This window comes from Hippocampus zosterae, chromosome 7 (genome assembly GCF_025434085.1).
Source record: "Hippocampus zosterae strain Florida chromosome 7, ASM2543408v3, whole genome shotgun sequence".
Lineage (NCBI taxonomy): Eukaryota > Metazoa > Chordata > Actinopteri > Syngnathiformes > Syngnathidae > Hippocampus > Hippocampus zosterae.
In genome coordinates, this window is record NC_067457.1 from 59,161 (window position 1) to 83,759 (window position 24,599).

General features: G+C 57.8%; 3 protein-coding genes across 5 annotated transcripts; all 3 read right to left on the reverse strand.

Annotated features, from left to right (window-relative positions):
• Window positions 1–792: 792 nt before the first annotated feature.
• tbc1d24 (TBC1 domain family, member 24) lies at window positions 793–6,823 on the reverse strand. Of its 2 annotated transcripts, none has more exons than XM_052069407.1 (7): window positions 6,660–6,823; window positions 3,383–4,406; window positions 3,070–3,228; window positions 2,933–2,996; window positions 2,752–2,847; window positions 1,864–2,113; window positions 793–1,460 (listed from the first exon to the last, which is right to left on the reverse strand). In XM_052069407.1, exons 2-7 carry the CDS (start codon window positions 4,366–4,368, stop codon window positions 1,291–1,293), a joined length of 1,725 nt encoding a protein of 574 aa, XP_051925367.1. In that variant the 5' UTR covers window positions 4,369–4,406; window positions 6,660–6,823; the 3' UTR covers window positions 793–1,290. The 2 variants fall into 2 exon arrangements, with proteins under 2 accessions (XP_051925367.1, XP_051925366.1); XM_052069406.1 differs by lacking the exon at window positions 6,660–6,823 and adding an exon at window positions 5,691–6,028.
• A 3,844-nt stretch (window positions 6,824–10,667) lies between these two features.
• ntn2 (netrin 2) lies at window positions 10,668–19,549 on the reverse strand. Its single transcript, XM_052069403.1, has 9 exons — window positions 19,427–19,549; window positions 17,670–17,745; window positions 16,401–16,438; window positions 14,091–15,157; window positions 13,231–13,419; window positions 12,705–12,854; window positions 12,578–12,631; window positions 11,945–12,019; window positions 10,668–11,864 (listed from the first exon to the last, which is right to left on the reverse strand). Exons 4-9 carry the CDS (start codon window positions 15,073–15,075, stop codon window positions 11,497–11,499), a joined length of 1,821 nt encoding a protein of 606 aa, XP_051925363.1. The 5' UTR covers window positions 15,076–15,157; window positions 16,401–16,438; window positions 17,670–17,745; window positions 19,427–19,549; the 3' UTR covers window positions 10,668–11,496.
• Window positions 18,557–24,325, reverse strand: LOC127603269 (protein PFC0760c-like). Of its 2 annotated transcripts, XM_052069420.1 has the most exons (4): window positions 24,028–24,325; window positions 23,852–23,896; window positions 23,046–23,776; window positions 18,557–20,304 (listed from the first exon to the last, which is right to left on the reverse strand). In XM_052069420.1, exons 2-4 carry the CDS (start codon window positions 23,889–23,891, stop codon window positions 19,555–19,557), a joined length of 1,521 nt encoding a protein of 506 aa, XP_051925380.1. In that variant the 5' UTR covers window positions 23,892–23,896; window positions 24,028–24,325; the 3' UTR covers window positions 18,557–19,554. The 2 variants fall into 2 exon arrangements, with proteins under 2 accessions (XP_051925380.1, XP_051925381.1); XM_052069421.1 differs by lacking the exon at window positions 18,557–20,304 and having other exon boundaries at window positions 21,887–23,776; window positions 24,028–24,314.
• Between the last annotated feature and the right edge of the window lie 274 nt (window positions 24,326–24,599).

The following is a 24,599-nucleotide window of genomic DNA, read 5'->3' on the forward strand; positions in this document are numbered from 1 at the left end:
TTCAAGAGATGCGGCAGAGCAACACCCAAAGCAGCAGGCTAAATATAGAAGCGCACGTGTGATTGGCACAATCGTCGATGAGCAGAGGGGCCTTGGCCAGCCGGAGTGGACGCCACTTAGCGGAACGCCGCCATGACCGCGCCGCTTTGCCAGCCTGCATACGACAGCTCGCGGGATGCGTTTTCCGCTGCTAATTCATTTGCTTTTTATCACGAGCATCACACACACGGAATTAACTGGATACCGCAAATAGTTGACGTCTGTGGAAAAAATTCCAGTTATGCGCTTCAGTGTGAAACTTCCCCAAAGACAAAAATAGAGGCCAGTCCATTCTTTCCCTCCATGTATCCATTTCCATGGACTTAAAACGGATGAACAATTTCCACGCACAAAGAAGTTCAATGGCGTTTGATGCAAGACTGCAGTAGCAACCAGGAGAATGAGGCTGCAGTCTGAGGTGGGGGGGAAACACAAGGATCTAGCTCGGGATTAACGCTTTAGATTTAAGGTCAGACGACATTCAAAGGCATCTGGCACACTTGGAGTGTGAAGCTCTCCCTTACCTGCAAGGTAAGGGACACCCTGCGGAGAAAACACATTTCGGCCGCCGCTATCCACAATCTCATTCTTTCTGTTACCACCCGTAGCTTGTGATCATAGGTGAGGGCTCATTTATCGTACGGATGATTTCTGCTCCGTGTTGGCTTGTTTGAAATCAAGCCGAGCCGATTCGGTCAGAGCTCCGACCCACGGAAAAAAAAAAAAAAAAAAAACTTCAGCTGACGAACAAACGCACACGTGACATTTGCATCCTGTTTATCCGACATATGAAACACTTCATGGCGGCGCATATTTCAGACAAAACCGCACTAACGCGAAGACTTTTGACATTGACATATTTGTTAGGGCTCATCATGCATTTGAACGCACCACAGCTGACAACACGAAAATGCTTTTTTTTGTGCTAACACTCATGCACTACGTGGAAAGACCCAAAACAGAAAAAGATCACAATTTGCACGAGGTTCATAAATACAATCGTGGATTCATTTGTAGTGCGGCCCAAGTCAAACGTTTCCACCTAAAACACGCCAAAGGATGGACATTTTTGTGACGCCACCAGTCTCTATTTCTGCTGAAGATCAAATTCCGAATCGTGACTTCACAGGACAAACAATTGTTTGCCATTCAGGTCCTTGTTGGAGAAGCGCAAGATGGGAGGAGGGGGCGGGGGGGGGGGGGGGATCGCGGAAGCCAAACCCGCCGAGCGTTTTTGCCAGCAGCGAGCGCTCAGTGGCGTTGGGGCGATGCGGCCATGGCGTCCCGGAAGCCCCACGCTTCCAGCAGGGCCACCTGGAAGCTCTCGGCGCACAGAGGCGGGTTGTCGAAAGTGGCGCAGCGCCCGCTGCGCCCGTGGTTGAGTTCGGCGTCGATGTAGAGAGCGTTCCCTTCGCCGCCACCTGATTGGAGGAGGCAGAGTCGATTCAGAGATGAAAGCGGCACCCACTGGCCTCCATTGAACCCAAGCAGCCACTGTACACTTTTTCGATTTGATTTTGGACATTCAAAGCATACGAACTAAACTGACAAATACAAGTGTCGAGAGACTTCATCTGGGCTTGAGACTCGCCTCGCACTCGGAACGCCGTGGGACTCGCTTTTCAACCAGATCGGACCCCTTTTGTTCCTTCCGCGAGCCAAATCCGGGCCGGTTGAGTCAAAGACAGAGCTTTCGTTTGGTTGTATGAACGAGCGAGAGGCGGCCGCGCACCTTCCGCCACTCGGCGGAGGAAACGCATTTCGGCGCTCCGCCCGTCACCCGTGCGGACGGACGAGCAAAGACGCTCGCTTTCTGCCACTCACCGACAATGATGGAGTCAAAGTTCCCGGCCATGAACATGGAAGTGTTCCTGGAGTTGAGATTGAAGTGGCGGGCGGCCAGGAAGGGCGACAGCTGGCCGACGGCCTTCTCCGGCTCCCGCAAAGCGCCGCGCTCCGAGTTTTGGCCCTCCTCGGGGGCCTCCGCTTCCTCCTGGCCCCGAGTCTTCGCGGCGCAGGCCAACTCGGGGTGCCGGATCACCACCCACTCGTAGCGCTCCATGTCCGGTTTAAGCTGGCAACAAACAAGACAATCGGCGTTCGGTCAGGAATGCTCGGTTGGGAAAGAGCCGCACCCCCAACTAGGTTGCCTCTGCCATATTGCCACTGAAGATGCGCTTGAGACGAGGACAGGGGGTCGGAGGGACAAAATAGATGCCATCACCCAAATGAAGCGCACGCACATCAGCGACCTTCAAGCTGCCAATTGTCCCGCTCTCACTTCAGCGCCGCGTGCCGACCCGATGAAATACAAGCGGCTTGCGGCTGCGGCGGGTCAATCATTCGCACGGAGGTCACGCGGGAGGGACAGACTCTCGCGTCTATTTCAAGTCCCGGAAAGCTGCCGATGCGCCACAAAGACCGCTTCGAGTTCTTTGGCGCACGACGGAACCTGTTCAAAAGGCTGCGCCGACGGGGAGGTCCTGGATGGCAATGGAGGAAAATGACGTGCGACTCAACGGTTGGTGGACGGACGGCGGCCTCTGCTGGCCACAATCAGAAAATGCAGACCGACAGACATTCGGAGCCCCGGCGCCCGCGATCTGAGATGTTTTTTTTCCTTTCTCATTCATCCAAAAGCTGCGTTCTGCGGTGCAGCAAAAACAAGCGCTTTGCGCATGAGGATTCAAAGCGGAAGGAAAGGCGGCTCACCCGGAAGACGAAGCACTCGCCCGTGCCAAAGAAGCTCAGCTTGTTGCCTCCCCTCTTGCGTTCTTCCCAGTCCGTGGACAGGAAGGCCCCGCAGACCTGAGCGCAAAGAGAGAGGCCGCGGCACCATTTGACAAGTGGGCGCCCTTCGCGGCCCGGCGAAACCCGACCTTTGCCGCCTTACGTCTCCATCCGTGGTTCGGATCAGGAGCAGCGTGGGTTCGTAGCCTTCGCAACGCTCGTAGAATCTGCCGGCCGCGACAAGTTCCGGTTAGCCGGCGGCGGAGACCCGAGACGTCAACGGCCGCGGGGCAAAAGTACCGGTTGAGGCTGCAGCCGTGCGCGGAGGTGGTGAAAAGGAGCTGCGGTTGGCACAGGGCGAAGCGCTCGGGGATCCACGACCAGATGTCTCTCATCTCCTTGGCGCCGACAATCTCCGAAGAGAAGGCGTCCGGGTCCAGCGCCAGCTGCACGTTCCTCCTGCGGGAAGAAAAAGCCGGCGTTCCATGGCGCGCCGTATTCGCCCGGACGGACAATGGCGGCGTGACCAAAGACACGCGCGTGGAAGGAAAACAATGAGCGCAGACGGCTTCGGCTTGGCCGCGGTGAGCTCGGGGCCCTTTTTGGATGGTACCTCTTCTGCCTGACGACGATGCCCTTTTCTCGCAGGGACTTTTCGTTGGCCAGCCGCAGCAAGGCGATCTCCTTGCGGCTCAGCAGCCGGATGGAGAAGGCCTTCTCCAGCAGCTTGTCGGGCGACACCACCGAAGCGATTCCTCGGGCAAAAGCCCGAATGTCCGACCTGACTCGGCCGGAATCCCGCGGCCCCTCGGCCGGCCCCGCCGCCGCCCCGGCTCCCCCCGCCGCGTGCTTGCGGTAGAACTTGAGTAAGGCCATGGCCACGCGGTACAGAATCTTGTAGCCCTCCACCAGGTAGACGTCCAGCACGCGCACGGCGTGGCCGAAGGGCAAGTCGCCCAGCACCCAGCGCTGCCAGTCCGAGTAGACCTCCAGGACGTCCGGGGCGGCGGCCACGATGGCTTTATGCGCCGGCGCGCAGTACTTGCTGGCCAGGTCCCCGAAAGTCATGCAGCCCGACTCGTAGGCCAGGAAGGTCTGGTCCAGGAGCCGTTTTCCCGGCTCGTTGCAGGCCAGTATGCGGCTCACGTGCTCGAAACACTGAGCCTCGTCGGCGCTGAAGTGCAGGAGCAAAGAGGTCACGGCCGGCAGGGAGGGGCAGTGGGAGATGTCGGGGAACTGAGCGGCCAGGCGCTCGATGACGCGGTGGGCCGAGACCACCGCGTCGGCCCGCAGGCAGTAGCGCGGTACCGGGTTCCCGTCCGCCAGCTCCGGCAGCGGCGCCTTCCCGGCCGCCGGATGGCTTTCCGCCAGCTCGCGATAGACTTGGGCGTCGGGCGTCACCGCGCGGCAGGGGATGCTTTTGATCAGCCGCCGGTACGCTCGCGCCCGAAGTCGGTGACTGCCGGCCCAGTCGCCCCGACGGGCCATCTGCTTCAGCTCTCTCGGGTCCTCGCAGTCCACCTCGCCGGGCCCGCCGCTCGGGGCCGGATGGCCCATCAGCTCCGGGTCCACAAAGACGGCGTAGTCCTCTTCGGCCATGTCGCCGGCCCGTTCTAGCGAAAGGCCCGCGCGTGGCACTGCAAAGCAAATGACGGGGGGAGAAGGCAAATGAGCGCGTGCTAGCAGAAAAGCGCATCACGGGCGGACGCCATCCGATTGCCGGTCGGCCGTCGCGTCTCCGCAAGGCCCAAAGTCGGCTAAGCTCCGGTTAAAGCGATCCGTCGCCGTGGGCGCAAACCAAAAAGCAGCTCGAGCGCCATCCTCATCTCGGATGCGTTGGCGCTGCCTTCGCGCTGGTCACGTGAAGGGCAAAAGTGGACCGCCGTCCAAAGATCGTCATTGCGGTGTTGCGCGTTTTACGCAAGTCAGGCGCCGAGAACATTTTGCTCGCTCTCAGCAACTTCATGGCAGACTTTGATCCCGGCCGAACTCATTTGCAACGTCCTCCGGCAATTGAGTCGCTTCAGTAACCGCCTTTCCACATGATCCAAATCACCAAAAACAAACGAGAGCTTTGCACAAAGCACATCGAGTGCGCGTAAACGAAGGCAAAGGAGACTTTGGGCTCATGCGAACTAACTCTGCAGTCATGAGGCTCAAACGGTCAGATGGCGATTGAATTTACACGAGGGCGCCTGTCACGCCAAGGGTTACCGAGTCAATGAACGCATGTGCAGTTTTCCTCGTTTAGTAGTCTGGCGGCTGATCTAAACAAACAAAAAAAGTCAAGCGATGCCAATCGTGCCATCAAAATGATCGGAGCCAAACGGAATACATCATGTCAAGCAAGTCACGTACGGCTACCGTAAAATACCAAATAAAGGCAGCCGGGAATCAAATACCTAACTCTTGGCGTCCAAAATCACGTCCAAATTGGTCAAACTGGACTATTCCCAGAGAATCGTTGATTATTTAAAAAGAAAAGGCTACTGGCTACAAAGGAGAAAACAGGGTTTACATATTTACACAATCGGTAGTTCCCAATTTTGACTGGACTGCCATTGGATCTCTTTTTTTCCTTCCACGATAAAGAAAACCGCATAGCCAAGAACAAGCAACGGATAACACGAGCTCATTTTTCACTGCGTAAAATCCATTCCAAACGCCATACGTACCTCGATCCTCCCCAAAAGAGGATGCAAGTTCCCTGGAAGGGAAGGCACGCGTTTCAAAAAGCAGCTCGTTTCATTCATCCTTCCCCAGTTAGCATCGCTAGCATGGGTTAGCCGCTAGCAACAGCCACAATCCGAACGGCGAAGCAAACCAACGACCCTCACGCGCACGCTCAAGCCGTGCAAACAACCAACCGATCGCAAATGAAAATAAGCCGGTCAAACGGCGCGGGCTCGCACAAACCTCACCGACTCGCCTTGCGCACGAATTTGCAGCGCCTTCGTCGTCGTCGTCTTTTCACCGGGACTCGGCGAGAAAAGCGCGCGCGCGCATCTCAACTCCGGTGTCCGGAGGTGCAGACGTGCCTCTTCGGGGGACTAACTGTGAGCGAGTGAGAGCGGAGGGAAGACGAACACGCGCCGACGACGGGAGACGTCTCTCTCGACTCGGTCTCGGGTCGACGAGGACCGGAATTGGTCGTGGTCTCGCGCATGCGCACTTGCTAAGACAAGCCGCTCAATTTGCAGTTGCGGGTCAAGCTCCGAGAGCTTGCTTTCATCGTTGCTACTGATATTTTCTTCGCGCCAAGACGAACATACCTCCGCCCACCTCCCAAACTGTAGAAATTTGATTTCTTGCACACAACACAACGTCGTGCGTGGACGGAAGTGGCACAAGAAACACCCAAATCCGAGGCAACAGAAGCTTCCTTTGTGCCTCGGTCAAAGCTCCCGGCCAACGCATGACATTCATTACCGCTGATTCAATTGCGGCTAAAAGCGCGCGCGTCTCCCCGACAGTCAAATATGTACCGTATATGATGTCATCGTGTATTTCCACAATTGAAATGCGCGGTTGCATCATTTTTGTTCACATCGAATCACGGCAATGCCGCCGCATGTTCATCAATGAGCGCAACGGTACACAGAAGAACGAAAGAGACAAGGCCGGAGCGAGAGAGAGAGAGATTGCGCGTGTTCTTCGATCCACTCCCGAAAAGTAGATAGCGAGCGAGGGAACAGAGAGAGAGAGAGAGAGCGCAGCTGCTTTTCTTCAAAGCTGCCATCGGCGTGCCAAGCTTTGGAAAAAAAGCTCCTCGCTCTAAGCCAATAAATGCCCACAACAAACACCCACAGCGTCTCTGGAAGCCACGGAGGCCATTTTACCGGATAGTTGCTCTTACACACTGTCCATAAACAAAGAAAAAGAAAAACAACCTGATGGGCGTCCATACTGAGGGCGACCGGTCCAGGGTCCTCCAAGTCAGCCGAGATAGGCTCTGGGGCACCTGAGGAGCCAAAAGAAAATCATTAGTTTGTCATTGACCTTATTTGTTTTATGGCGGGGGCGCAGAACAAATACGCGCCTGGGCTAAGGGGTTGTTGAAAAGGCCGCCCAACCCGCGGTCCGTCTCCTGCGTGGCCGACCGGGCCTGCAGTCAACATTTGTGGCACCAGAGGGCGTCGCTAGCACTCCGAGGGCGGCCGTGGCTAAGATCCAAAAATGGATTCCAAAATACAGATCGACATGTTGTTAGGACGTCAAGGCGGAAACCGTTCGTTGGAAGATTTGACAAATACGTCTCTCTCGTTTCTTTGGTTGCAGTTGATGAAAGACCCCTTGCTTTTTAGTTTGTCTGCGTCCTTACGAATGCGATGGGTATCGTTCTAGATCAGGGGGACATTTTGTTGGGGAAAGCCTCAAGAGCTTCGTTGCCCGAGTCGTTTTCGACGTTACCAGCATTTTGTTTTCTTTCATTGGTTTGCAAACAGTGGCTTAAGAATGAGCGAGGATTGTGCAACATTCGACGAAGAAGCTGAAACATTTCCTCGGCCCACCCCGGGCCTGATCCCGACCTTTTAAAAACTAAAGAACGAGGGCTTTTTGTGTGGCGTTCAAATGGGATCACATAGCCGGATGTTTTCATCTGGGTGGTCATGTTGCTTTTTTTTTCTCCTTCATGTGGATTTTATTATACACGCACAACGACTGAGCAGATTTCACAAGAGGAGGGATTAACAGCAATGCCGCATTGACATGCCGTAAAAGCCCTTCGGAGAGAGATGACAAACCTAAGTCATTACGAGGAAGGTGGTCCACCGCGGGACTTGCAGTGCGTGTTGGACTTTTCAAGAGAGTTGCTGCAAATAAAAACGGGGGAAAGATGATCGCAAGATGAAAACAGACAGTAGCCTTTGGAAAATGTTGCTGCAATTATTTTATTAATGGAAAAAACACAACTTTTCTGGCTCTGTTACAGAAGCGCTTCTACGGCAGTGTTCCCCTCGCGGTCCAAGGCGTCTGTTGTCAGCGGCTTAATTCTACAGGATACCCGCGTGTCACCCCTCAAGGCGGCTGGATAAACGGAGGAGAAATCTGCCTGACACGTCTCGTTTTATTACAATTGGTCCAGTATAACACCCACAGCAAATACAGTGGACAAACCGGAAGTCGGAACAGATCCTTCAAAGTAAAACAGGAAATAATTGAGAGCCTATTTGTCTGTTCACAACAGGTCGCTTCAAATGAAATATCATCGCATCCTTCCATTTAAACGATGAAAATCAGCAAAGTGGTTTTTTTTCTTGTCTACAAACGGGAGAGAAAACTCTCCGACCCTCCGAAAAGCCGCTCTTTTGACGGGAACTCTGCAGGTGAATTTGCGAAATGCAAATAACTCGGGATCGTGTTTTCAGGAGCTCTCCGCCGCCAATCGTGACGAGGGGGGGGGGGGGGCGAGCCAGATGATTGTGTGACACGGGAAGCCAGCTGGAGGCCAGTTACCGCGGCGATGACAGCAGCCGGCCCAGGTGCGCAGGCAGCTGGAGACTCCGGGAACGTGCGCACGCATTTCTCAGAGATCTTTGGAGACAGACATGAGGGAGTTGTTCTTGAACACACAGGTGTGTCGAGGAGGAGGTGGTTCCAGAACGCGCGCAAGGGGAGATCGACGTCGATAAAGAAATGTCTCATGTCGGGGGAGTGGCCCGCAGAGATGGCCCTGTGTCATTTTTGCAGCTTTCCCATCCCCCAGAAAGCACATTCCTCCGGCGCTGCACCTGCGGGACCGCCACAGACGCCGCCTTTTCTCTCTCTCGGGTTCTCACGCGTTCTCGGGCGGGAACATTCCGATCCCGTCCCACCTCAAGCCGTTCCCTCTCTCGGGAGCGGGAGGCTGAGGCGCCATCACTCACCGCTTGGTGATAACCGGCACAAAGGGGGCCTTGGTGGCCCCCTACTGAGTCCGCAAGATGCGGACTGCCACCGGGAGGGCGAGAGGAGGAGCGTTGTCCCCCTCCCCCCAACTCGCCAGCGTCCAAACAGGGAGTGCAGTTTGGACGGAGTCCCAAACCCGAAGGTTTGAAGTCCAAAACGAATGGCAAGTCGCAAGCTTTGCATTTCAACCCAAGAGACGTGGCCCAACTCTACCCGCCACCGGAAAACTCACCGAGAACGGCGAGCCGCGTGAAGCTGCGAGTTCAAGCCGGTGACACGGGAAGGGCAAATCTTTGCGGGCTCCGCCATCTTGCCTTCTTTTGGTTCCCGAGCTCTCCGCCGGTGTTTCCAGACACCGGCGAGCCGTTAGCCATTTCCAAACAGCTGCTGCGCGCATTCGCTTTACGAGGATGCTGGCATTCATCAAGGCCGGGCAGCGAGTCTGCGAGTGAAGCAAACACCATCAATCAGACAAAAGAGCACTCGCAGCCCCTTGACCTCGCCGTTTTTTTACTTGGTGGTTATTTTGTTCATTTTTGTTAACCGTAATAACTTTGTCTCGAGCAGATGAGTTGGAGAGCAAATGTGGCTTGACGGACCCTCGTCGCACACGTTCACCTTCATTTTTGTCTCCTCGCACGGGCAGCTGCTTTCACTCATGGCCAAGACGACACGTGGCCCGACAACGCAGATCCAGATCAGACCTTTAGCGCTCAATATTTATGATGCGGCCCGACCAAGATTTCTTGCCACATTTTTGCGGTTTCCAAAGGGGAGGGCTTAAATGGTTGTTTGGCCACACACACACACACACACACAAACTTGCAGAGGTATTCACATAGTCACACATGCAGCCCCCTCTCCTTGGGGGGGGGGGGGAAGAGGATAAAGAAATAAACCGAGGGAAAGCTCAAAAAGAAAGAAAAAAAGTTACAAGGCACAGCTCCCACACGCACACGCACACGCACTCCCAATATGCGGGAAAAGGCGGTGGAAGTTTCAAAGCGAGCGGTAATGAGGCCGGCTCCATTGAAAGCCGATGAAGCCGTGCTGGCAGCTTATGAAAGCGCATTCGGCGAGCGCCCAACAAGAACGCGTACAAGATGGCGGTGTCTTTGGACATTTTTCCCAAGCCTCAACGCGGCCGTTCAAAGAAACACTTCCTGAGCTTTTGAAGAAATCGCAGAGTCACGTGATGTTGCGTCTTGTGCTGAAAAGAAATGGAGCCAATTGAAAAACTTGAGGGATTTTTCAGACGTGAAAAACAAATCACGCAATTGATCTCATATTGCTTGTTTCGATGTGGAATTTGACGCTTGGGAGTGACTTGGACTTGGCTAGGCATACAGGGGCGCCTAACCTTTTTGGTCCAAAACCGACTTATCAATCAACCAACCTCCCGTGACGGACCCCTTATCATGCCCACGCACGGCCCCGAAGAGGAAGGAAAGAGATTTGAAAAGAATATCACTGCCTACCTCGGCAGAGCGCCGACACGGAGGCTTGGGAGGCACTTTTGCGGCACGTTAGCCACGGTAGCTTCTTCCGGCACTTCTTGGCCGGTGGCCTCGGTCAATCGTACGCCAAACAAACCCTGAATGAGAAGAGAAGAAGAACAATGAATAGAGATCACGCCACAGCTTCGATTGCAAGCTGCCGACCATGAACAACTTGCGACGTTGTGTCGCGCGCCACCATAGGGTGAAGGTGACCTGCTTTTTAAAAATGTTCTAATCCTTTTTCGTGAGAATGAGGGGATGCAAACACTAATACATATATCACCCATTTAACATCCACACAGACACGGCAGGTGACAGAAAGAAGGAAAGAAAGAACAAACCTTCCCGCTTTGGACCAGACTTTGATCGGAGTGCCCGACGGCGCATCTTTGGCGCTTTTGGGCTGGCCGCATCCCTCGTTCCCCGGCGAGCGGGAAGGCCGTTTTCACTTTCATCCCTGCGGCTCGCTCTTCACGAGACCCATCAGTGACAGGGCGCACAGCACACGGCTCCTTCGCTAATAATTTATTCATTTTTGCGTCACTTACAAGGAAAAGTCAGCGCTTCGTCGCCTCGAGGGGAAAAGGACTCGGCGGCCGGGGAAGCCAAGAGCGGGCGCATGCTTCACGGCACCGTGTCCGCGGGGGCCCGCGCTCCTCCCCGCGTCGCGTACTCGGTCAAGGTCTTGACAACGGGGCGCTCGTCATCGACGGCAAAAGGAAGACATTCTGCGCGGCATCCGAAACGCATGTCCAAAAAGTACCGCCGCCACGCAACGGAAGCGCCGACACTCGCGTCAGTTTGCCGACGGCGCTCGTCAGTCATTCACTGGCTGCAGCGCGTCAACCTGTTTTGGTTCCATTTGGTTTCGGATCGGACGACGGTGACTAAAGTTGACAAAGGTGAGCCGCGACGGTTCGAGCCAGCGTCCGAGGATTCTGTCGTCATGGCACGCGCGACGCTCGGATGAGTCCGGCCTGCAAAGACTCGAGGAAAATGAGATCTCGATTCAAAGAAGTTCCCGCCGACGTCCGGTACGGCGACAAAAAAAAAAAAAAAAAGAGTGTCGATACCTCGGACTTCATCGTGGCTTCTTAAAATCCTTCGGGAAGGAGCAGCGGTCGCTCGGTGACGTCCGTCTGCGTTTGTCTACGCTTCGGACGAAGCCCTTCTCACGGGGCCTTCGGAAGGCAAACCGAAGAGGCGGGACGTGACCGCGACAAATCTCGGAGGACTACAAAGGAAAACAAGTGTCCGGTATACGCAAACTAAGGTCCTTCTAAGTAGGTCGGGTGCATGCAGACTTGGCGTTCCGGCGGCGGAAGGCGGCTTAGCTTCCTCAGGCTTTGCCGCACTTGGCCTTCTTCTCTTTGCGCTGGAACTTCCTCAGTCTTCTGGTCCAAACGTCCCTCCACTGGATGACCAGGCTGTTCTTATCAGCCAGCAGCCCGGCGCTTTCCGCCGGCGGGCGGGAGGTTCCCGGCCCCGAGCCGCCGCCGCCGCCGCCGTCGCCGCCGCCCATCACCAGGAAGCGCCGACTCATCTGGATCTGGGGACACTTGCAGGCCAGGTCCTTCATGTGCACCCACAGGATGTTGTCCCCTCGCTTCAAGGGCTCGCCGCGACTCTTGTACACGGAGGCGACCTTGACGGAAAACTTGGCCCAGTCGCCGACGGTCTCCATGTCCAGGACGTTGACTTGCACCGCTGAGGACACGTTGGACAACAGTCTCAGGTCAGTGACCCCGAGCGCGGGGGCGGCCGTGCCGCGCTGGCGCCGCGCTTACCGTAATCCTTTTTGCAGTATTTCTTCATGTTGATCCTCAAGTTGCCCTTCACGGGTTTGCAGTAGGAATCGCAGTCTACAAAACAAACAAACAAAGAAGTTCATCTGGTCTCCGATGACGGTTGGAGTGACAATAAAATAAAAGAAAATAATAATAATCAAGAGGGCAGGAAAGCCGAGTTCAAAAGATCCACAACGCGCGCATATCCGCTCTGGCTCAGCAAAACGGGCGGGACGATGAAGCAGAAAAAGGCCGACGCCCAGCTAACCGTCGCCCTTTCCAGATCAACGCGAATCAAGAAGGGCAAACAAAGGGAGCGGAGAGCTTTGAAGCCGCTTGCGCCTCCAAAGGCTTCCTTCCCCAAGCAAGCCATGGCATCTTCCGTCTGTCGGCCGGCGGCGTCATTTGAGCGCCTCCGGGCTCCAAGTGGAGGAAACTTGGCGGAGGACTTTGGGATTCCGAGACAAAAGGGGGGGGAGGGGGGGAATTGCGTCCGAGCCAAAGCACATGAAAAAGGAGGGGCCCCACCCTCCGTTAATAGTTCCGAAGCCCAGTACGTAATATGGGCGAAGGGGGGGTTCTTGTTTTTGTTCCTCCGGAAGAGGGGCGGGCCGCGAACGAGCGTACACCCACCTGCCGGCTCCTCCGTGCCGCTGACCGCAGCTGCGGGCTCGACGGCGGGGATCTCTGAAACGGACAAGAAAAAGTTGCGCTCAGGCGTCCCGGGCCCCCCCCCCCCCAAGCGGAAAAGCTCACTCACTGATGCAGGGGGCCACGGGGGATCGGCTCTGCTGGTAGCCCTTGGCGCAGCGGTTGCAGGTGACGCCGGTCACGCCGTCCTTGCAGGGGCACTGACCCGTGGTCCGGTTGCACGTCTTGCCGGCCGCTCCGACGGGGTGGCAGTCGCAGGCTGGGGTGTCGGCGGAGGGGGGGGGGGGGGCCGCGGCGCAGCGCAGACGGCGGGTCAGTACGGACGCTCATTTACAGAGCAGGTCTGATTAGCAACAGACGTTGCACCTCTGAAGCCAAACCCATGTGGGTTTTTTTTTAAGGGTGGGGGGCAAACACCTGTCTTTTATTGTGCCGACTCCACTTGAGACGCAACGCTTGGCGCGCTCATGCGGACCGCACCTTTCACCTCTCTTCTCGCCAGACATATGGCAAGAGGCCAACTTCAAACGCGCTCGAGACACAAAAGGCTTTGCGGCCAAATGGGAGCGAGGGGGCCGCAGCGTGGCGAGCTTTTCAGGGGGGGCTTCCTCGCCGGCGAGAGGAGGAGGACTTACCCTTGCAAGCCCGGCGGTGAGCGACGCCTCGGCCCGCGTCTCGGTAGAAGCCTTCCTTGCAATAGTGGCAGTGGCGGCCGGCGGTGTTGTGGCGGCAGTTGACGCACACGCCGCCGCTCTTCCTCCCCGACAGCTTGTACAGCTCCATGTTGAAGCGGCAGCGCCGGGCGTGCAGGTTGCACTCGCACGCTGCGGGAGGGAGGCCACAGAAACAAAGAAAAAGACGCTCGCTCAGTCGCGGTTGCAAAGTCAAAGCGGATTGACGTTGCAAACGCGGGGGCGCCGCCCGTCGGGGGCGTGACGCGGCATCCCATCACTTTGCGTGAAATATCTCGCGCTCTGCCAGAGCCGAGCTCGGCCGCCGCCTGCTCATCGTTTGTTTGCGGCAATGTCAGAGAGCCTATCCCCCTGCTCATTTTATTTTCCGGCTCCAACTAGACACGTTGTTACCGTCGCCGGAGTTCGACGTGATAGCCGCACGCAAAAAAAAAAAAAAAAGGAAGCCGGTCACCGGAGCGGGGAAATGAGGCTTTTCTTTTTCTTTCCCCCGGTCCCAGATCCCGGAGGAAAGAAAAAAAAATGGGGGCGGGGTGGAGCGCGAGGGGGAGGGGGAGCACATTCCCAGACCATTTCCCAATTGCATCTGGTTACGTGGCCGCCCAGTTGGTTTGGAATTCAGGCGTGACTCAAACAACGCTTGAAATATGAACGGAGCAGGTTCCGGCGGACGCCAAACGCTCCCGACAAGATGGACGCGTCCGAGCGTATTGCTGACGAGTCCTTTGGACTGCATTCAAAGAGGGGAAGAAAGAACACCCCCCAGCCCCACCCCAAGAATAATAACAATAAGAAGTACTCACGCAGACAGGGGTTGGCCTCGCGGGCCGTGGCCCTCTGCCACGGCCGGTCCGAGTGAAAGGCCTTGCAGCGGTCGCATTCGGGCCCTTCCGTGTTGTGCTTGCAGTCGCACAGCAGCCGGCCGTCCTGGCCTTGAAGGCAGCGCGAGGCGTGCCCGTTGCACTTGCACCTGCCGCCCACCTGCAAGTCCGACACGGCGTAGAAGTACGGCGCCGAGGTGACCGCCGCCCTTTCCTGGTCCGCCCCCGCGGGCCGTCCCGGCTCCCGCCGCCGCCTCAGCACCACGCGGATGTCGGTGACGGTCACCCAGTCCTGAAGGACGGGGCTGTCGTCAAGGTCTTTGCCGGGAGGGCGTCCGTCCAAGGTGCTGAAGGCCACCAGGCCTCCGGAGAGCGGGCGGGGGTCCGCGGGGCCCTCGCTGCACGGGGCCTCCTGCTCCTTGCGCTCGCCTACGGCGGCGGCTCGCTCGGACGCGCGGCCACACTGCGGCGAGTAGAAGCGGTAGGGCGTCCAGGTCTTGCCGTAGTCCATGCTCTTGTAGATGGCCAGCGACTCGGGGCGGGGCGAGCAGAAGCGCAAGCTCACGTAGGTGACCTCAAACTTTTTCCCCAGGGAAAGGGTGAGAGTCACGTCGCGCGGCCACGCTGCCAGGTTCTCCGAGCGCCAGCAGGTCAGGTTGCGCGGCGAGTCCAGATCGGTCAGGTAGGAGGCCGGGTGGGCGCCGCGGGGCTCGGCGCCGTCGCAGATCTGGCACGCGCCCGACACCGTCACCTCCTTGCCAAAGGCGGCGTTGATGAACTCGGGGACGCAGCGGCGGGCGGCGCCGGCGTCGTCGTAGCAAGGGTCCGCGGGGGTCCGCTGCCCCGCGAAGGGGTCGCCGGCCCCCCGCGGGCGGGCCCGGCCGGCCAGGAGCCACAGGCACAGCAGCAACGTCCGCCAGGAATCCCTCATTCTGCTCGCGGGGACCGCCGACCCGAGCGCGTCCATCGGGGCCGCTCGCTGGAATCTCTCGGGGCCGTGTTTGGCCGCGGCCCGCGGGAAGGAGACTCTCGCCGCTCGCCGGCTCTTCCTGCGGGGGACAGAAACAAACAGCGAGTTGAGCGTCCCACCGCAAAAGGAAATCACCGCAAGTGCACTCCGACTCATTTCGGACATCGGGACCCGGGTGACATCATTTCTCCAGCCGCAGCTAGGCAAGGAGCCTCTTGCCCCCGCCCCAAAAAAGCCAGAAGGGTTCAGGGTGGCGGGGACACGGAAGGAGAGGAATACGGCCCGGGGGGGCCTTTCCTTCTCTAATGCGCCGGGTGCCAAGTCTCGAGGTGCCGCATTTGAAATTTGCCGGCCGAAGGGGACGGCAGCCCTCTTTGTGCGGCATTTCGAAAAACAACAATGAAGCGGAGGAGGCGCCGCCTCCCGCCCTCGCCATCTTGCCGAGGACAAAAGGCGGCCTCCCCAGACCTTTCAGTCAAGCGCGGAAAGCGGACAGATGGAGTGAAGGGCAGTGCCAAAGACGAAGCTTTTCAGCTTTTTCTCCGTCTTCTCATGTGCGAAGGGGCCCGGGGACGGCCAAAAAGGACACGGAGGACGGCCGACGGAACCGGCGACTCATTAGCATGCGGGCCCGGCTTCCAGCGGCTGCCGGTCGATCCGAGAAAAGGGAAGAAAGAAGGCGGAGGCTCCCGAGGGGGAGGAAGGTTCTTCAGAGTTTGCGGGAGAGGAGCCAAGACGCAGAAGGGACAAAGCCACGCTTGGCCAAACACGGCGCATTGACGCAAGACCGCATGAGCCAAGGAAGGGAACATGTTAGGAAGAGTCGCTAAGCAGACGCGGAGGAAGAGGCAGGACAGAGTTTCGTGGAAGCATTATAGTGTGTGTGTGTGTGTGTGTGTGGGGGGGGGGGGGAGCTGGATGGAGCGAGGCACTGAGGGGAGCCGGATTCACGTGGACAACTGCGCTGGTGCGCGTCAGGGCCTGCAATGACAAAACATGGGAGACTCCGCCGGCTGGGGAGGGACCGGAGGCCGCTTTAAGGCCGGCTCCTTTCTCGGGGCACCGGCATTAGCGCCACGGCCGAACCGGCCCATTTTTTCACCCGGCGACCAGAGCTTGCGCCCCAAGACAACGTCGCAAGCGGCACGCGCGCGTCAAAGGCGGCCGAGAGTCGCCTTCCGTCTCCTGTCGCCGCGAGCGAGAGTGACACCTGTCCGCCAACGGGCGCGCGCCAGCTCAACCGAGAAGAAGCTTCCTCTCGGCGGGCTCGCGCAAGCCGTCATCGGCCGCGCTTGTTGAAATCGTCGTCATGTGGAACTCACCCGAGTGGATCCGCTCAAGTCGGCCTTCGGGGGATGTCCTGCGGAGTCAAAAATAAAGTCAATCAAACAAACGCTCCAGAAATGGCCCTCAGCCGCGACCGTCTCCTTTTCTTTGACGGCGTGGGAGGGGGAGGCAAAAAACCCCCAAAAGTCTCTCTCTCTCCCTCTCTCAAGCGCGCCTCGACCCAACTGAGAAGCGAGCAGTCGTCCATATGTTGCAAGGCGAGCCCGGCTGAGGTTACTCCCCATTCAAATCAAACACACATTTCGCTCAAGCGTGTGCGCAGGAGAGGAGGGGGCGACGTGTGTGTGTGCGCGCGCGGAGAGAGGAAGGGGAACCAAGTATTCCAATTACACTCAACATGCGTTTTGTCCGTGTTCGACTTGATTGCGCACTAATTCAAGTGTTGCCATGAAGCCACACGCCGCCGCTCCCAAAGCACGCACACACAGAGCAAAACGAGCGTTTGCAGCAATGTCCCAAATGATTCCCCCCCCCCCCCCCCCCCCCGTGTCCCCTTGAGTGCGGAGACCTCCGCAGTTTTCCCGCTGTCGCCACGAGGAGGCCGCAGGGGGAACCCGAACATTCAACCTGCTGATGCCGCTGGAATCAGTCGTCATTTGTTCGTATTCAATTGAATTCAATGAAACGCCTCGCTTTGGCACTTTTGCATTCAATATGTACCTTCTTGGTTCTTACAGTGACCAAAAAGGTTGCCGGACTCCATGTTTGGGACACATTGTGGATTGTCCCCCCCTTTTCATTCATTCCAAAAAAAAAAAAAAAATCTCTAAGCTGATCAACATTCCTTTTGAATCCACTGTACCATCCTCTGATGGGAACAGGGCCCTTATTATGTTTGAGCCGAGTGTTTTCCTTGTGCCGTTTGAGCAGCAAAGGAGCTCAAGGTTCAATGGAATCTCAGAAGCTCGTGTGGAAACAAACGAGAATATACATTGGCAGCGAATATATACATCCGCTGCCAATGTGTCACTAAAACGCCCAGCTGAAGTGGGAACGCCAATCAAACTCCCTAATTACGTTCGCACTTTGAAAACGTTTTCGAAGCAAGCTTAAAACGTGTATTTTAAAAAAACGTCTGCCAAGAACGACCATACGAAAACAAAAAAAGAGCGACGACACTCGAGTGTCTCACGCACCGTTGAAGATTAAAAAACGGCATCGAAAGACACCCGCGGTAGTGTCACTCGGCTCTTGAAACGGACGTGAGAAAGGTCGAAGTGACCGTCACAAAAAGCAACACTCACATGGGAATCCAGCTCCTCAGCCCTCGGGAGTCGCTCCACTTGGAGCCGGAAGTGAACGGTCCACGATGCGGAGCCCCTGCAGCGGGCACCGCCACAAACAATCAATGCCAGCTTCCTGGCAATTTTTACAATCCTAATCTTTAGCACCCCCTGTTGTCAGAAGCGGGTAGTCATGAGCGACTCTTGTTCGGTTGACTTTTTGGATCTTACTTTGAGCGGTTTTAACTCAACATAGGTTACTTGAGCATTTCCGGCTACGCTCCGCGCCTTACTTGTATTTTTATCGACGATTATTAAGTCACGCTTACGTTGATCGAATATGCTATCGACGCGACCGGTCACGTGACGGCTCTCACCACGACGAGTGACGTTTGCCTCCAATTTTTAAATTTGATTTTGAACTTAAGGTTTGCCAGAACTAAAGTTGTTCGCTCGTGAAACAGCGTTTAAAAAACATTTTAAAAAAAGAAAGTGAATTCAGGACCCGCGTATTGCCGTCGGATTCGCCTTAGTTTTTCATTTTACAAGACAACCATTTCAGAACGATTGTAGCGTATTGGGAAATATATTTTTTGTCTGAGATTGATAAATAGCACACGGATATCCGAGGGATATGATTGTAAACGAAAGCTACATTTACTCGAGTATTGCCCGTCGCTGAGCTTCTCAGGAGCTCGAAGGGTAAATGACGCCCTCTGGTGGCCACGCGTCTTGAACGGCAGTGACGACGGAGGCGAGCTGCCAGTTTCCAAATCACACTTTGGGTCGTCATTTATTTTGGCCTCGTCGACAGCCAACCGCCTAAACATTCCCATCGGTGACAAAAATTCAACGTTGTGATTGCAAGGCTTCCTATCAATTACGGACGGATTTTTTTCATTCAGTAATTTAGTATTTTTTTTTGGGGGGGGGGGGGGCGCCTCCATCAAAAATATGGATCTTTTTTTATCGTTGTCTGGCCTGAGCGTGGCTCGTGACGGTGGTGCCGGATCGTTTTTGGGGCCGTCTGAGAACATTTAATACAAGTCAGGGCCGGTGGGAATTCTCATCGCTCTCTACACGTGCGCTCAAGCCGCGGAGCGAAAAAAAAGAAAGGCGTTTGCGACGGAGTCTACAGCGACGGCCTTCATTTGTGCGGAATTCAGCGGGCATCATTATGGCAAAGCGTTGCCAGCTGCAAGTTGTTCTTTGAACTCGACGTGTGTTCTGAAAAGAGCGGCGCGGCAACCTGGAACACCGCCGTAAAAAGTTTGCTTTGACACGAGCGGCAGCCTCCAGCTGAATGAACGAGTCAAAGCCGGAGGCGCGCGCGTTGCGTCAAGTACAGGAGACGAAGGTCCACCGCTCATTGACCTCAGTACGCACGACTGGTCTGGGTAAATCTGACACTCAAAAACAACAAAGTCATCTTCAATGTCAAACGAAGCAGGTTTTTCTGAACATAAACTGACAAAGTGGCAGAGATGAACAAGAAAAGTCAAATCCAAGAAGAAAGAAACCTCTCGGGGACACACAGAAGAAATGGATGTCCAAGTGTCTTTGTGGCGGTGGGCATGCCAATCTTTTTGGTTGCCAGTCTTTCATTCCCTTTCAAAGAAGCCACCAGAAGCATTCACGTGCTCACGTGTCCTTTCTCAAATCGACAAAAAGTCCAATCTGGCAGGCCAAAAACAACCAGTCGGAAAGCAGGCGCCAGGACTCCCAGTGACTCTTTTGGTGGCCCCGCCCACTCAAGCGAGAAATCAAAGCAAACTAACCTGTTGCCATCCGTGTCACCTTCTCCCACCCGCTCGGACGACGACGACCCCCGCCGCGGATTTCCTCGGCCGTCGCTCGGAGTCGGCGTCCGCCGCTTCCGCCGTCTCCCTCGGCGGTCCGAGTCACCTCACGAGCGTCCGGCGGCCGCGCCCGAGAGCGAGTCTTCGGACGCGTCGCGTTCCGAGCGCCGACGCGAGCGTTTGGTCCGTCCGCTTTCTCGCTCGAGGCCGGCCTCGTCTCTCGACCTCTTCCCGGACGGTCCGGGTGAGGGTTGCGGGCGGGCCCGGGCCCCGCCTTCCTCCCAAGCCTCTTCTTGGTCGGGCGCGTCGCGCTGGCAGTCGAGCCGGAGCGCCGCCTTCCTCTCCGGCTCGGCTTCCGGCGCGCTCTCCCGCGTCCCCTTCTCACACGGGGCGGGCGGAGGGTCTTCTTCGTCCGCGTCGTCGATGCCGACGCTCTGGGAAAAGTCGTAATCAAAGTCGCGCCACCACCGGAAGGCTTCCCGGTCAATTTCCTCCGCCTCGGATCCGCCGGTCGGCGCGGGCGAAGGCGAAGGGCGGCGGTCGGCGGGCCCCGAAGCCCGCTCGCCGTCGGCCGCGTCCTGGACGTCGAGCTCGTCGCCGTCCTCCACGTTTTCCCAGGCGGCGTTGTAGGCGCGAATGGCCAAGTCTTCCTGGCCGATTCCTTGAAACTCAAAGACAATTTCTTCAAAGACGTCACCGCACGAGAGAGGCCACGCCTGCCAGGCGAAGCGCAGCCACGCGTACTGGACGCGCGTATCCACAAAAAGCTGCTCGTCGTCGCCGACGTCGCGCTCGCTCTCGCCGTCCTCTGCGACGGCATCCTCGTCGTCGTCGGTGGCGGCCTCCTCGTCGACGACCTCTTCCGGATCGGCTCCGTCGTCGTCGACGTGGTCGTCGTCTTCGTGGTGGTGGTCGTGGTCGTCATTCTCGGCTTGCCGCGGCGCCGCCTCGATGATGAAGGAAATTTCATCGCTGTGCAAGGAAATGCAAAATCGCCGAAATCGTAAATCGGCTTCTCCTCTTCCCACGGCCAGCGGAATGCGGTAGCCTGCAAGGGGTTGGAGACGGCGTTAGAGAAGCGCGCGCCCCAAACGGGAAGGCGCAACGTCAAGTACCGGAGCGGCGGCCGTCCCCCCGTCCTTCCATTTTGTCCAAAGGGAAGCCTTGAAAGAAAAATGCTAAAGGTCAGCAAACGCAAGGCTTTGCGCGCCGGCCCACTCACCTGGAGCGCGGGGAAGCCGTCCGCAAAAGCTTTGCCGTGTTTTTGAACACTTCGCGCCGAGCCGTCGGCCCCGTCGGCTCTGTGTCATAGCAACGGCGGACGCCAAGGAGCAAAGGCTTTGAACAAAGGCGCTCGCCGGCATCACACAAGATGACATCGCCGCCATGATGAGCGCATTTGGTGTGTCCCGCCAATGAAAGATGGCTCCAAGGGGGCCGGGGCCGCCCGCCCCCCCCCAAAAGAAAACGTGGCGCTCACTTGACTCGGGCATCAAGAGCGGCGGGGGGAGCAACTTACCATCGGGATGGTCGGGAGCGTTGCGCCGGCCGGCCATTTTGCCTGGAAGACATCCGTCAAGCGCTTGCGTGCCACGTTTGTCTCCACGCTGTCTCATGGGGGAGCGCCCGCCTCAACAAACGTCACCAAATGTCCAGAGCCTAGTGACAAATGAAGAGCCAAAAAGCCAACAAAGATGCTTACCTGTGTTCGGGGAAGCCTTGTATCCAAGAGCGCTCGGTGCGCCTTCACGCCCCCAGCCGCGCGACTTGCGACGTCAAAGCCAACGGCGCCGGCGGAGCGCCGTCTGGAAAGATGGCAGGCAGACGCCGGATAAAGACCCCCCCCCCCCCGGGAGAAACGACGGTGGCACTTTTGCGTCGCTACGACAAACGGAAGAGGACGCGCTTTGACCAAAGCGCCCCATGATATCACGGCGACATCGGCGGGCGGCGACGTCCCAAGAAACGCAGCCGCGTGTTCACCCGTCAACGGTGACGAGCCCGGACGCTCCTTTGCTGAGAATCTCACGTCGGGGTCGTCGTCGGGCGGGCCCTTTCCAATAATCGGCGGAATATGGAAACCTGAAATTCATCGAGACACAGAAAGCAAGGCAGAAAAATAAAGGAATCCAAAATCCAAGACAAGATGGTGCCTTTCGCTGGCGCGCTCGCGACCTTTGTGAGGTTGAGCGCTTTGGATCACGGATGAAATTTGGCTTTCAAAAAATCGACAAGTCATCAAAGAAACGCCGTTGCCTTCGTCGCCATCGGATCGGAAAAGGCGCCTCGCGTCGACATACCTTCAGTCCAGGAAGCCGCTCGGAAAAACTGGCCTTGATAAGCAAGAAAAACATTTGGAGGCCAATCAACCAAAAGGCTGAAAACATCAGCTGAGGAAAAAGACAAGACAAGAAAAGACAGGACGGCGCTCGGTGCATGCACAAGAAAACAAGGGAGGCTTTAATTCTCAGAGTCATCGTCAGCTCGCTCTTAGCATTGTCGGCAAACGCTTTGAACAAAGCAACGGATGGCATCGAGGCGCGAGCGCGCGGACACGCGCCCTGTCGCTAGCGAGCGTGAGCGCTTGAAAGCGCCACGCCCCCGTTGGAGGCGCTACCGCGGCGGAAAGTCTTCGGATACCCGCCGGTCTCGTAGAAGAGAAGAAAGCGCCAGAAGAACTGGCCAAAAGGGTTCTGGGGCGCTTTCCTTCCATTGGCAAAATGGAAAATGTGGATTTAGATATAAATCGTAAGCGCGCGGCAGCACCGGTCGCTCGTCGAGAACCGGAGCGTGGCAAAGACGCGTCCGCAGTTCTCTCTCCATCCGCATCGGATGGACTTTGGATGGGCTACGATTCGGCTCGCCGTCGTGACAGCGTGACCGCAGCTCAAGTCACGCTGCTCCTCTCGCGGCCGACGATTGGGGGCGGGGTGAGGGGGGGGGGGGCTCGGTTGTGGGACCGCCTATGGGCGCCGCGGAGCAGCGCACGTCACTTTGGCCTCAACTGCTCCGAGCCGCCGTCAAATCAGCCGTTGCGGGCGATGGGCGGGATTCTCCCCGCCGGGCTCGGGGACGGCGCAAAGTCTCTGGGGCCCTCCCTGGTTCCGTCGTCCGGGTCGTCTCTCGGCCGCTCCGGGGGGCCGGCGGTCCTCGGGGGCCGGGGCCGCTCGTCGTCCGCGTCGCTGTCGGAGGTGTCGTCGTGTCGAAAGCGCTTGCGGTTTCTCGCGGCTCCTTCTCGGCGCCGCCTCTTCCTGGACGCCTCCCGCTCGGCGCCGCGCTCGCTGGAGCGGCAGGCCGAGTCCTCGTCCTCAGAGTCGGAGAGGAAGTTTTTCTTGCAACTTTTCTTGCCCCCCTTGTCGTCTTGCGATTCCGCGTCGTCGCCAGAGCGCCGCTCGGAGGCGCCGCGGCGGAGGCGCCGCTCCTCCTCTTCGCCGGAGTTGTCGGAAAAAACGTCCGAATCCGACTCGTCCCACCACTGGAACTCTTTGCCCCCGCCGGCGTCGTCTGGCTCCGGGACGGCCCTCTCGCCCGACGGTCCGGGCAGAGGATCGTCCGAGTCCCGGCGGGCCTCGGGGGCCGGCGCGTCCTCGTGGGCGACCGCGGCGACGACGGCGCAATCGCGGACGCTTTCGCCGTCACGCTCGATGTCTTCAAAGCCTTCGTCGTCACAACAGTCGGCGTCCTCCAAAGCGCCGTCGCCTTCGCGGCTGCGGTCCCGGTCGTCGCTGTTGTCGTTTTCAAAACCGTCGTCGTCGTCCACGTCGACGTTGTCCGCGTTGGCGTCGCCGTTGCGCTCTTCGTTGTTGTCGATCTCGTCAAAGTCGTCGTTGTTGACCAAGCGCAACTCCAGGAAGATGTCGTCAAAGACGTCGCCGTGCTGCAGCGGCCTGACGCGGATCCGGAAGAGGAGCACGGCGTTGTCGTCGTTCAGGTGCACGTCGTCCAGGTTGGGATTGTCGGCGTGGTAGTCGGGGTGGGCGTCGCCGCGGCGCTCGTCGTCTTCCGCGTCGTCGTCTTCGGCGTCGGCGTCGCCGTCGCTGTCTTCCATTTCGTCCTCGTCCTCCGCGTTCTCCATGTTCTCCTCCCGCTCGACGTCGTCCTCTTCCGCCTCGTCCTCTTCCGCGTCGTCCTCCACGTTTTCGTCGTCCTCGTTTTCGTCCTCGTCGTTGTCTTCCGTGTTGCCGTCGTCGTCGTCGGGCGCGTCGTTGTCGGGCGGCCTGATCATGGCGTGGATGGAGAAGATGATCTCCTGGTTCAAAATGAAAACCCTCAGGCCCAGGGTCTCCATGTTGCGCGCTCCGTTCCCTATCGGCAGCGGGATCCGGTAGCCTGCAACAGAGGCCACACGCGCAGATGACGCCGCCGTCGGCGAGGGAGGCCGCGCAGACGCCGTCGAGTACTCACAATTGGGACCGTTGTGCCGTCCGTCCCCTTGTCCTTCCATTTGGCCTACGAGAGACAGCGAGAGACGCCGGTCAATCGAGGCCAAGCGCCAATTCAGATCAGATGCGGATGGCCGCGCTTTCGCCGACAAAAGCGCTCGGCCCCCGCGTCGGCCGGCGCACGTTCGAGGCGCTCACCTCGTCTTCGGGGGAGCTGCGCTCAACTAAGCTCTTTGCCCTCGGCGGTAGCACGGAGGCTCCCTCTGCGCCGTCTTGGGCCTGGTCATGCCGATGCGGAGCGTGGGGTGGGGGGGGGGGGGTTGCTGGCGCCGCCGTTCCCGCGGGGATGGCAACTTGTGAGCGGCGCTGGTGGCGGGCTGGCCGGGCGGGGGCGGCGGGGAGCCCGGCGGCGACGACGCTTTGTTGCTCTGTGACATCGCCGCATCTTGCGTCAAACGGCTTTGAAACAAAACACGCGACGACGACGACATGACGGCGTAATCGCACGATGTCACGTCCGCGAGTCCTTCGCTCGCGCCCTCGTCTCGACGTCGGAACGTTTGCCGTTTGGTTCGACGCTGGAGGCCGAGCGCGGCGCCCGTCGACGTTCTCCGCGGCCCAAAAAGCCACACGGGCAACATGGCCGTCGAGCGCCAGCCCGCAGGCGCCTCTCGCCACCGGGTGGCGATGTCGCTTGGCTTGGCCAACTTTGAATGCAAGCCGACGAGTTGAAGGAAGGCTTGCGGGGGAGCGCGGCTCATTTTGTACAA

What these genes read in the sequence shown, in the direction of transcription:
- ntn2 (XM_052069403.1), bottom strand. Translation starts at nt 15,075, where the DNA reads ATGGACGCGCTCGGGTCGGCGGTCCCCGCGAGCAGAATGAGGGATTCC. An exon ending in CGAGGCCAACCCCTGTCTGC is followed by an intron (nt 13,420 to 14,090) that starts GTGAGTACTTCT and finishes TCCCTCCCGCAG; the next exon opens with CGTGCGAGTGCAACCTGCAC. An exon ending in CCCCGTGGCCCCCTGCATCA is followed by an intron (nt 12,632 to 12,704) that starts GTGAGTGAGCTT and finishes TGTCCGTTTCAG; the next exon opens with AGATCCCCGCCGTCGAGCCC.
- tbc1d24 (XM_052069407.1), bottom strand. Translation starts at nt 4,368, where the DNA reads ATGGCCGAAGAGGACTACGCCGTCTTTGTGGACCCGGAGCTGATGGGC. An exon ending in ATCGTCGTCAGGCAGAAGAG is followed by an intron (nt 3,229 to 3,382) that starts GTACCATCCAAA and finishes TTCTTCCCGCAG; the next exon opens with GAGGAACGTGCAGCTGGCGC. An exon ending in TCCGAACCACGGATGGAGAC is followed by an intron (nt 2,848 to 2,932) that starts GTAAGGCGGCAA and finishes CTTTGCGCTCAG; the next exon opens with GTCTGCGGGGCCTTCCTGTC.
- LOC127603269 (XM_052069420.1), bottom strand. Translation starts at nt 23,891, where the DNA reads ATGGAAGGACAAGGGGACGGACGGCACAACGGTCCCAATT. An exon ending in ACGGCACAACGGTCCCAATT is followed by an intron (nt 23,777 to 23,851) that starts GTGAGTACTCGA and finishes CCTCTGTTGCAG; the next exon opens with GCTACCGGATCCCGCTGCCG. An exon ending in ATTGCGCCGTCGTCGCCGCG is followed by an intron (nt 20,305 to 23,045) that starts GTCGCCCACGAG and finishes GATCCGGAAGAG; the next exon opens with GTCGTCGACGAGGAGGCCGC.